Source organism: Benincasa hispida, chromosome 3 (genome assembly GCF_009727055.1).
Source record: "Benincasa hispida cultivar B227 chromosome 3, ASM972705v1, whole genome shotgun sequence".
Classification (NCBI taxonomy): domain Eukaryota; kingdom Viridiplantae; phylum Streptophyta; class Magnoliopsida; order Cucurbitales; family Cucurbitaceae; genus Benincasa; species Benincasa hispida.
Window position 1 is genome coordinate 37,435,402 of NC_052351.1, and position 11,969 is coordinate 37,447,370.

An 11,969-nucleotide genomic window follows, 5' to 3' on the forward strand; every position below is an offset into this window, starting at 1 on the left:
AACTCAACCCTTACATTTTAGGTTGGATAGTCTTGGTTGTTTGGATTGTCGGGTCATTTGAATACTTCTATACGAAACTACATTATTTTAATAAGTTTAAAAAACTGTTATATTAAAAAAAGTTTAAATATTATTTTGGTCCTCATACTTGTGATTTTGGTTCATTTTAGTCTCTATATTTTTAAAATATTCATTTTGATCATTAAACTTTCAATTTTGGTTCATTTTAGTACTTATACTTTCAAAAAATTCATCTTAGTCCATATACTTTCAAAAAGTAATTATTTTGGTCATTTAACTTTCATATTTACTTTATTTCTAAAGAATTAAAATGATGTTTTTTTAAAGTTTAAGAACTAAAATAAATCAAAATTAAAAATATAAAAATAAATCCTTTAAAAGTAGAAAATCTAAAACAAACTAAAGTTGAAATTACAAGTATCAAAATAAACATTTAAGAAAATAGAAGAACCAAAATTGTAAGGTACGTATTTAAACTAAAAAAACCGATTTCCTCCGGGTAAATTTCGGGATTTTCAACCGGGCCCACTTAAGGTGGACCGTAAGTATATAAAGGGGGCCCATATTCTGACAAGGAATAGCTTTCCGGAACCACCTTCATTTTTTCGTCCAGCATTTCGACGGGAGACCTGAAAAAGGCGAAAAAAAGGCAACAGAAGCTTTCGCATGGCTGAATTCTGTATCTGAATCGGCTTCTTCGTCGTGATCACGCTCCGCTCTCCCATACCACACCACATTGGGAGGGAAAAACTTCCATCTCCAATGGGGGTTCCACAGACCATGGAAATTCTGACCGAGAGAGCCGCACTTGTCCGAGAGTCGCTTCAAAAGAGCCAGAATGTCACCGAGAGCATGGTCTCCATTCTTGGCTCTTTCGACTACCGTCTCTCCGCCCTAGAAACCGCAATGCGTCCTACTCAGGTGCTTTTTCATGCTCCCTTGCTTAGCTTCAAGAATTTGGAAACTGAATTCGTTAGACTTGGTTTATTTGTTCTGAGAATTCTGCGAATTTCTTCGTATGATTCGTACTGTGTGTGAATTTGTATTGTTATCATGATCATGCCATCTATTTTCCGTTAATTATGAGATCTGCTTGACGATGTGTTGATACGTTTGATTGAGTTCAAGGAATCCGGAGAATTGCTGTTATTGATTATACTCGTTTGTATTTTCTTTTGATTTTTTTGGGATAGATAAGAACTCATTCAATTCGGAGGGCGCATGAGAATATTGACAAGACATTGAAGGCTGCAGAAAGTATGCTAGCTCAGTTTGATCTTACACGCAAGGTTGATTGCTCTTACCTTCTCATTCCTTCTTGTTTATTGATCATTTTGTGGAAAGAAGAGGCGCGGCTTCTGATTTGCTGCTGCTTGTTATTATTATATGTGTTTCGTCCTGTAACAATTGTAGTAAGTTGAAATAAAATATATCATCCCCAAGCCATGTTCGTAATCATGCCTTGCTACTAATTGGATTTTAATTGACTATAAGTTTTCTGCTGAGTTTATTTTTATTTTATTTAGTGCATTATGGCGTATTGGAAATTTACATGAAATTTGGTGTTCTAGTAGTAGCATTTCAGGGTGACCTCACGTCTCAAATTGTTTGGGTACTTCAATAGATTGTTTGGGTACTTTTAAAGCTTCCATTTGCATCATCCGGACAGTTTTCTTCGCCCTACCCCTCTTTAATTCTATTTCACTACGTCTACAACTTGGAAGCACAAATCGTATCAGTAAAATAATAATAGTAATAATAATAATCACCTGGAGAAATCTTGTCGCAACATGCTAGAGGCACATGTTGGACAAAAATAGTTGGAACTTCTTTTGTTCTTCTTTATTTAACGCACGGTGGGACACACAAGATGTAATTGAAACCCCTTGTGCATTCTTCTCTGGTTCACAGAGAGCCACATATTTACATTTGTCTCAGACTGTAGGATTGTTTCTCACGCTATATTTCTCTCTAATCATGCTAAAATGGGTTGGCATCAAGTGGTATAGACAAAGAGAAAAAAGTAGCAGCGAAATAGTTGGTTCGGGCAGTGCATTGCTTTTATAGTCATGAAAACCTGGTGTTCACCAGGGTTTCTGGCTATTTATGACGAAAAGTTATCCCAGATCATTAGAAACAAAACAAGTTGGAGGTAAATTTACCTATTTTACATGTGTGTCTATGTATGTTCCTGTGAAAAACATATATCCACGGCATTCTTTAGTATTGCTAAATTTAAGTTTAGGCAGTAGAACTAACCTAAATCATATGTGTCACTATTTTTAATAACTATAAACATGTCTCTGTTGCATTATTTTAATCATATCGACAGCTTGTTTGTTTGCCCATCTCGCAACATGGCTCTCCTTCTTAATGGTATTTTATTATGTAAGAAAGACTGTTAGCAGTTGGCGGTTTTTGGTAGTTTGACCAGGGAATTTTTAGTGTTAGCATTTGGGTCACTAAGTGGCACAGAGTTCCTATTTCTTTGGTTTCATATTTTTCTTTGAAAACTATTATTGTCACTATTTTCAGTTTATGCAACATGATTGTCCGTCTCTAGACGATAACATTACTTCAAATGAAAAATATAGGCCGAGGCTAAAATACTCAGGGGGCCACATGAGGACTTAGAAATGTACTTGGAAGCAATTGATCAATTACGAAGCACAAATTGCTACTTTACTGGGAACAAAATTTTCAAATGTAACGATGCTATTCTTACCCACACAAGCAACTTGCTTGTTAAAGCCATTTCAAAGTTGGAAGATGAGTTCAGACAGCTTTTAACAAATTACAGGTTTGTTTTCTATATTTTTTAATGCTTTTTATGGATAACTGTACTTTGTGGCTGTTCTAACTATTTTAATTCATTTTTTTTAAATAATCTTTTGAATCTTTGTTTTCACGTAATCACCAAGTTGAATAGACTTCCTCTTTTACTTTCTTAGAGAAATTTTTGTTCAGTTTAAGGTTTGAAAAGTTGCTCCATAACAAAAAAGTTGTAAATGTCCTTGCTTCTGATTTAAAGTAAGAATCATCTGGTCAACTTATGGTTGGTTAACATTTTTCATAATTGCTTTTATTTTGCTCGGATTTGTGGTTCCATAGAACAGATGTTTGTTTTTGTAATTTCTATTAGAATGAAGATATGAGGCCTTCGATAGTAAATACATCTGAGAGAAAGGGCAAAAAAGGGAATTTAATCTCTATTAGTCGTGCAACGTGTTGTATCATGCATGGGGGAAAGATGGCATTAAATTAATATAGACTCGCGAATGTGGTTAGGGGTGTGGAATTTTTGGCAAGTTAGGTTAGGAGGAGAGGTTACCAGCTTCCTGAAATCAACTATGTGTTTGGAGTCAAAACCCGAGCCCAGGAAGAAAGCCTTTGATAAATAAACAAAGGATTTATTGCTATGGTCACCTTGGTCAACCCAACATTCTAAAATGTTATTCCATCCTTAGGTTGTTATATTGAGCTTACAATATTTTGTTATTCAGATTTGCTGTCTTCCTATCATAATTAGACTTGTAGAAAAGCTAGGCAATTGTTTTAATTAAACGCAAGATTTTTGAGCCACGTTGTACTATTAATCGATATACAAGCACAATGAATGTGGACTTATCATGATTACAGTAAGCCAGTGGAACCTGATCGTCTGTTCGATTGCCTCCCCAACTCTTTGCGTCCATCATCAGCATCTGTGCAGCATGGGGATAGTGGTAGCAAAAATAATTCTGACCATCAGAACAAAAGCTTAGAAGCTGCCATCTTCGTTCCTCCAACTCTTATTCCACCCAGGGTTCTTCCGTTGTTGCATGATTTGGCTCAACAAATGATTCTGGCTGGTCATCAGCAGCAACTGTTTAGAATATACAGGTATCACCTCTGATGGTGTTTGACTAAACGTTTTGAGTACTAGTTTGTTCAATATGAGGGTTGTCTCTCCTGTAACTTGTAAAGTACATAGAAAAGTATGTTAGTATGGTATTAGTAAGAGGCATAAAAATAAATTAATTAGGTAGGAAGTTAGTTACTGTATCTTGTTATAAATACAGAGAGGATGAGTGAGTGAAGGTAGGCATTAGTTGATACAATTGTTAGGATACTAACTAACTGCTATAAGATCTGAATATATTGAAATTTAAAGATGAAGAAATACAAGATAAACCAAGTTCAAGGTACTTGGGAACCTCCCTCGTGAGCATACTAACTCAAGCCTTAAACCACTCAACTAATGCTTACCTTCATTCACTCATCCTCTCTCTATTTATAAGGAAACTAACTTCTTATCTAATTACCCTTATGCCCCTTACTAATACCATTATGATATACTTATCTAGGTACCTTACATAACTTTCCCTTCCAAAAAAGACTTTCCTTTTCCTTTGTGTAATATACAAGTTGTAGGTTTATAGATTTCTATGAGAATATGTTGATGATGCTAAGTTGCTTAGTCGCTGACTACCAACTTGAAACTCTGTATTTTACATGTTTTTAGATAAAGTAATGATATTTGAGTACTGGTTGAGAACAAATCAGTCAATAGCTGTTCAAGGAATGATAAAATGTTTAAACATCGTTTGCTTAAAAATGATGCATCTCACTTCTCTTATACTGTTACTTTCTATTCAGCCCTTCAAAATATGGATCGATGGAATAAATTATTTCTTTTTATATCAGGGATACTCGCTCTTCAGTTTTAGAACAGAGTCTTAGGAAATTAGGTGTTGAGAGGCTTACCAAGGATGATGTCCAGAAAATGCAGTGGGAGGCTCTTGAAGCTAAGATTGGTAACTGGATACATTACATGCGCATTGCTGTAAGGATGTGTCATATTTGGTTGTGGTTATTTAATCATTCTATTCTCAGTCCTATTTTGATTGTTTTCCCAACTTTTTACCCTGTTGAAAAAGGTCAAATTGCTGTTTGCTGGGGAAAGGAAAATCTGTGATCAAATTTTTGACGGTGCAGACTCTCTCCAGGACCAATGCTTCGCTGATGTGACTTCAAACAGTGTGTCAGTGCTACTAAGTTTTGGAGAGGCAATTGCCAGAAGCAAGAGATCTCCAGAAAAATTGTTTGTTCTTTTAGACATGTATGAAATAATGCGAGAACTGCAGTCTGAGGTTCTTCTTCTTCTTTGGTAGTTTATCTTAGGTGTTCAAATAACAAGACTGCAAAGCAACAAGTCCCCATCTATTTATTCAAGTCCTCTTTCCCTCTTTATATTTACATTTTACATTTTCCCTCTCATTTGGTTTGTTTACTTCAGATTTTATATATATGTATAAAATAGTTAGGAGTAAAACTGTAGAATGCTAGGAATACTAGGGTCCAATCTTTATCTTTATTTGTGGGAAACTTTAAAGTGATCCAAGCATCTTCTGTTAGTTAATGATGTGCATGATGATTTATTTTACTCCTTTTTTTGTATGTCTACTACACTTTTACCCGAGTGTAAAACTGCCGATTCACTTTTGAGCATATAATCCGTCTTTTTTGATGGTTGAGATTGCTGTATTACATATTTTTATGGGTTTGTAACATTAAGTTAAAATGAACTATTGGAATCTGAATGTACCCGACTTATTAAATACTGTATTTGCTACAGTAAATTGATGTCAGATTCTTATGCTTTTGTTTGTGAGAAGACCAAAAAAATATTTCCAACAGTGCAACTTGCAAACACTAATATGTGCCCTTTTACCTTTCATTTTTCTTTTTGATGGGGTGCTAAGAGCAGATTGAAACACTTTTTGGAAGTAAAGCATGCGTTGAAATGCGGGATTCTGCATTGAGCTTAACAACACGCCTTGCCGAGACAGCTCAAGAGACCTTTGTTGATTTTGAAGAAGCCGTAGAAAAAGATGCCACAAAAACTGCTGTTCTTGATGGGACTGTTCATCCCTTGACTAGTTATGTGATAAATTACGTCAAGTTTTTGTTTGAGTAAGTTATACTTTCTGTGGCTTCCACATCAACATTTCTTGTCATATTCCTTCCCCCCCCCCCCCCAAAAAAAAAAAAAAAAAAACTACGGCCCACATCCCTGACATACCATGTAACAACACCTGCATTATACGTCCTCCAATTTTCTTGAAGTGCATGCCCTTTCTCAATCATCTTTACAATTGATGTTATTACCTCAAACTATTGCCTATTTTTCTGCTCTGAAACATTTTGTTTTAGTTCGTAGATGATCTCCAAAAGAACTTCTCTGGCTCTCTTTTTCTCTTTTTTTTTCACCCTCCTTGTTGTTGGGTCCTTTGAACATAAGAAATGAGTTTTGATACATGTTATAATTTATAAATCCTTCATTATGGCTGATTGGCCCTTTTCATATGATCTCCTGGCAATTACGTGTCTGTTGTTTTACTTGTTTTTATATCCTATTCATACCCTATAGCTACAAACTACGTTTCTCATAAACAACATAAAATGTACAGCTACCAATCTACTCTGAAGCAGCTATTCCAAGATTTTGACGCTAGTGATCCAGATGCTCAGATAGCAGTGGTAACCACAAGAATCATGCAGGCCCTTCAGACTAATCTTGATGGGAAATCTAAGCAATATAGGGATCCTGCACTAACTCAATTATTTCTGATGAACAATATTCACTATATAGTGAGATCCGTCCGGAGGTTCGTGGTATATTTGGCTTGTACATCAAAAGATTAAGATTTATCTTATTATTATTGGTAATGGTTTGTTCTATTAAGTTCTCAGATCGGAGGCAAAGGATTTGTTGGGTGATGACTGGGTGCAGATACATCGAAGGATTGTGCAGCAGCATGCAAATCAATACAAGCGGATTTCTTGGGCCAAGGTTTGGTTCACTCAATTCTTTCAAAGGGAACTCAAACTCAATCTCTTGATTATTGAATCTATTTCCGCACTTAAATTGCTGCCCCAAAGTTCCAATAGTCAAACAGAAATTTATGTTCTATGGTGTATTGAACATAACCGTTATACTCTGTTGCCTAAATATGTTAAACTTGTTCTTTTAGTTATTGTACTGTAAATCTGTTTGTGAAATTAATTTTAGTTTCAATCTTTTACTTTTGGTTTTCTCTTCTAATGCTGACAATAGATCAGTCTAAGGGCTAAAGTTAGAGAAAGTCCTATCCATATTGGAACTGTCTGTGAAGTGTATGATATGATCTTTTTTATGTCAAGGATGACATCAAGAACTTGCAACCAAGTTGGTGATAAAGTTGGTTTATTTTCCTTGTTCAAGGACTTAATGGCTATTCTGTCATACCTTTTTAGTGATCCATGCATCAGGCTCTTGATGTCTCTTTGTAATCGAAACAAATTTGCTTCACTCGGCCAATGTTTCTCTATATTCTTCATTTTTCTTTGGAATGCCATCTGGAGAGCCAGCACATTAATATGATGTCTCTTATTTACATTAGGATGGGCCAAATAACGTTCATGACTCACATTTGTCATTGTACAATATCTCATTTAATAAGGTCCAGAGGGAACCTTAAAATGCCAATTATGAAACTTTTTCTAGGGACTGTGAAGATCATGGATAACATATTAGCTTTTTCTCGGTATTTTCTATATAAGTTCCAAGAAAACCAAGAACTGGTTAGCATACTAAGATTTTTGTTTCTTGTTTGCAGATTTTGCAGTGCCTTACAGTTCAGGCCTCAGGTAGTGGTGGTGCTTCGGGAGATGGTAGCAGTGGACTTTCAAGAGCTATGGTGAAAGATAGGTTTAAGACTTTTAACATCCAATTTGAAGAACTTCATCAACGGCAATCTCAGTGGACAGTTCCTGACAGTGAGTTGCGGGAGTCGTTGAGGTTGGCAGTTGCTGAAGTTTTATTGCCTGCCTACCGATCCTTCATCAAGCGTTTCGGGCATGTTTCTCATTACTTCACTTTAAAATAATCAAACTTTAATGTATAAAATTGTGTATATTTATGTGTAAACTACATACATGTGCAACAGGCCTATGATTGAGAATGGGAAAAATCCTCAAAAATATATCAGATATTCACCCGAGGATCTCGAGCGCATGCTAAATGAATTTTTCGAGGGCAAGACATTCAGTGAGCAAAAGCGCTAGTAGCTTCTCAAAATGCTCTGTAAATGGACAAAGTTAGAGCAGGTACTCCCCCCTCCCCGTTCTTTTCTTCTCTACAAATTGTATCATTTGATTCTGTCTTCCATTTGCGGATATTTTCCACATTTACATGCTCTTAGCGCAGTTGCTAGCAGTATGATAAGTCCTTCCTATTGCAGGCAGCCAGATTTTTTCTTAATGGTCTTGTTGTGTATATGTCAATTTACTCTCTCGATCCTGCCTCTTAACTTATAGTAGTACATAGGAAACTATTCAAAGTTGTGTTTATTAATTGTATCTCTAGATTTTTTCAGAACCGTAATAATTCATGTCAATGTAGAAGAAAAATTCTAATCGCTTGAGCTTAGCCACACTTTCTTCATATGTCTTAAGGTTGCTTGGACTACAGGGCAAAAAAGTTAACCAAAATTTATAATATGGCTGAAGGAAATGAAAGACTTGTATCATCAAACTAAATAGGATGTAATGCATCTCCCTCTCTATACTTTCAATGGTTCCTAGCCAATATACTTGGTGATTCCGAATCCTTAATTGCAGTGGTTAGTATATGATGCTCTCCTTTACACCTCTGTAAAAACAAACTTTTGAAATTTCCACCAAAGCCTTTCTTCACCGTACTCTTCCTTCATTAAGGACTTCTGAGTTCTGAGCAAACTTTTAACATCTATTAGGTGAAAAAGAACTTCCCTCTTTAGTTCCTAAGAGTAAGGATTAGGAGAAGCCTATGCGTGATTTAGATCTTTTTTCCCCCAGTTCATCTTCATTTTCTTCATCAAAGATTAAAATATGATAGCCAAAAACCATTAAAATCACATGATCTGGAGGCCAAGGCTTGCCTACCGTGGTCAATCCGTTGAGGAATGTTCCTCATTTAGTATAATTTAGCACAATTTATCCCAGAAGTTCCTAAGGTTGGAGAAATTTGACGGTTTGGAAAATTAAAGAAGACGCCATGGATTAAGTAAAGTAGAACACCATTTCCTTAGAAACCTCTTATGTTATTGAAGTTGCCTCTTAGTTTTAATGGAAAATCTTCATTAGTATCAATATTTTAAAAAGTGAATAGGGGTAAGGGGTGGGATTGTGAACTCGTGGGCTACAGTGTAAGGAGTTAATAAAACATAAAATTGACGTTTTTCTAGTTGGGGAGCCACGAACTCTTTTAGCCAAATAAGGAGTGGTGTTCACAACTCTAAACTCCACTCTCCCAATTCTTTAGTCCTTAGGCCGAAAATTTCTCCATGTGGGCCTAGACATATTCAAGCCCCCAGGTGCAGCCTTTATGCCTCGCTTGAAGCGCACTCAAGACACGCACCTGAATGAATGCTTGTGGTGTGCATACCCAAGTTTTTGCTTTCTTTTTCCAATTTTTCTAATTTTCAAGGGAGAAGTGCATGAACTTTCTTATCGTCTGAAATAAAACCTCTATTTTGTTAAACTTGTTATCACATCATACTATTTCTTTTTCATAAATTTAGAATATACTCATAAATAAAAGTTTACATTCTTTTTAGTCGTGGAGGGCTACTGAGCTTTAAAAAGCACTGGTCAATATCTTTGTCTTTGTGGGTACATCTACATGATCTGAATTTGTAAACACTTGTAAGGTGGAACAAGCAAAAGCAAATTTAACCTTTTGGCCTTGAAGCTTTTTGGTAAATATAGTGATGACTAATGTCATCTTCTTCGATCCAAAATATTACGATAATTACAAAAGGGAAGAGGAAGACTACTGAATATAAGCCAAATTATGATATTTGATGGTCAAAGTTTTTCCCATAATAGTACACATGTTTTTTTTTTCTATTAGAGCTGAATTTTTCTAGTTTTATATCTTTTGAGGATTAATTTAGGCATAACTTTAATATCCTTTCTAGGTTTTAAATGCAAATTTCATTATCCTTATTTGCAACATAATAAGAAAAAAGGAAAAATAAAAACAAATGTTAAGAAAATGAAGATGGAGCCCATAATTGTTCATCATGTACGATTATTATATATAATTAAGAGAATTTTATTATATAATTTTTTATGAGATTAAGATATTAAGCAGTATTCAATAATTACTAAAAGTTGTGATTTTCGTTTGAGATACGGTGAAGAGAATAGCTTTTCAATATATATTATATATATATATTTTTAAATAACTTTTTATCAAATACAACTTTTGAATGTTTTCATAAACCAAATTATTGTTTTATGCAACAACATGATGACTCTTTAAAAAAAAACTACCTTTTTAGTCATCGAATTTTGAAGCATGAATGTACTTGATTTTTGAGTCTTGAAAGTACAACTAAATCATCTGGTTTTTTTATTTTCAAAATATTGGAATCTTTTAAGTCCATTTACAAATTTAGGACTAAAAAAAGTATACATTAAAAATTGAGGGACAAAATGTACATATTCATAAAAATTTTAAAACTTAAAAAATATGTTTTAAAATGTTAGGGACCAAACTTCATCATCGTATTCTTTAAAAGTCAAGATTAAAAGGGTGGTTTTTGCTATCTTTTAATTTCTTTTTGCCATTTTCTTTCTTGGAATTATCCTATTTGATAATTTCCAAACCTTTTTTCTCCTGTGTTGGCCTACCTTCCCTAAGCGCGTGACATACAAGGCAAATGTTTTTCAATGGTCCGTGCTTTACACGCATCCTATACCACCTCAAAAGAACACAACGGCTTTGTCACTTCACAACTCAATTGGACAATTTGTATGAAATTTGTGGTTAATTTAAAAGCATAAGGAAAATATTATTATTTAAAATATTTTGATTAGGTATGTTCGAGAATTGAAAATCATGCCAACCATTTTAATAGTACTTCTATTATTATTAATTATCTATAATATCTCTTTGGATTTTTACTTAATTTTAATTTTGAACTTCTAAGATAATTCTATTTTAGTGCGTAAATTTTTACTGAGTTTATTTTAATATTAGAAAATTATATTTATTCTATTCTGACTCATATTTTTGTATCTCTACTTTTGTTCTTGAAATTTATTTTTTTTAGTAATTGAATTTTAAATGCTTGATATTTTAATTCTGGCCGCTATTTTGCTTTTAACAAATGGATAATATGGATTTGAGATGCGTTCTATTATGACTTGCGTCAGTGTCCCATAGGTTACTCAAAAGGTATATGTAGAAATTTTTTCCACTTTTTAATTTTTTTTAGATTTCTTGTTTTCCCTTCTCTCCTTAAATTCAAGAGTCTGTATATATCTATTGCTTATTTTCTGTGAAGTTTATACACAAATAAAAATATTTTTCTATTTTTTTTTTAAAATATTACATTTTTGTGTGTGTATATACATATATAGTGCACTAATATTTATGTATTAAGAAAACTTTCCTTGATAAAGGGGAGGAAAGAGGGAAAGTATATGAGGAATATTGTGTAAATCAAGGAAGATAGTGTGTAGGGTTATTTAGGGAAAAGGGAAAATGAATTAAACCACAAATTCAAAACTCCCTAAGCCCTACAAATTCCTATCTTCAATCCCACTATATATATATATATATATATATATATATATTTGAGATAAATCCCAATAATTCTACTGGTCCATTTCCACATGCTACCTTTTCCCACTTATCAAAACATATCTTTTTTCCACCTCAATTCTTGCTTTTTCAAACCATACAATATTTTAATGAATTACATCTCCAATTGTCCTATTAAATCTCATGGAATCACAAGTACTTCCTAGAATGTGCTTTGGGAAAATAATATCTTTTTCGAGAAACACAAAAAGATAAATTAAGATTAAAAAAAAATTACCAGTGTACTCATATTCATGCATCCAAATAAATTTTTTTTATTAATGTACTTATT

At 33.9% G+C, this 11,969-nt stretch overlaps 1 protein-coding gene across 1 annotated transcript; it reads left to right on the forward strand.

The window, feature by feature from the left end:
- Positions 1-615: 615 nt before the first annotated feature.
- LOC120072799 (exocyst complex component EXO70A1) lies at positions 616-8,394 on the forward strand. The gene is made up of 11 exons (XM_039025306.1): positions 616-942; positions 1,215-1,310; positions 2,616-2,821; positions 3,661-3,903; positions 4,708-4,846; positions 4,941-5,153; positions 5,771-5,976; positions 6,474-6,671; positions 6,757-6,856; positions 7,662-7,900; positions 7,992-8,394. The coding sequence occupies exons 1-11, from the start codon at positions 784-786 to the stop codon at positions 8,107-8,109; spliced, it is 1,917 nt and encodes a 638-aa protein (XP_038881234.1). The 5' UTR covers positions 616-783; the 3' UTR covers positions 8,110-8,394.
- The last annotated feature ends 3,575 nt before the right edge of the window (positions 8,395-11,969 follow it).

Bases quoted from the DNA above. Each gene is read 5' to 3' on its own strand.
- LOC120072799 (XM_039025306.1), top strand. From the start codon at position 784: ATGGGGGTTCCACAGACCATGGAAATTCTGACCGAGAGAGCCGCACTT. The intron at 5,977-6,473 runs GTAAGTTATACT...TAAAATGTACAG, and splicing joins TACGTCAAGTTTTTGTTTGA to CTACCAATCTACTCTGAAGC. The intron at 6,672-6,756 runs GTTCGTGGTATA...TTAAGTTCTCAG, and splicing joins ATAGTGAGATCCGTCCGGAG to ATCGGAGGCAAAGGATTTGT.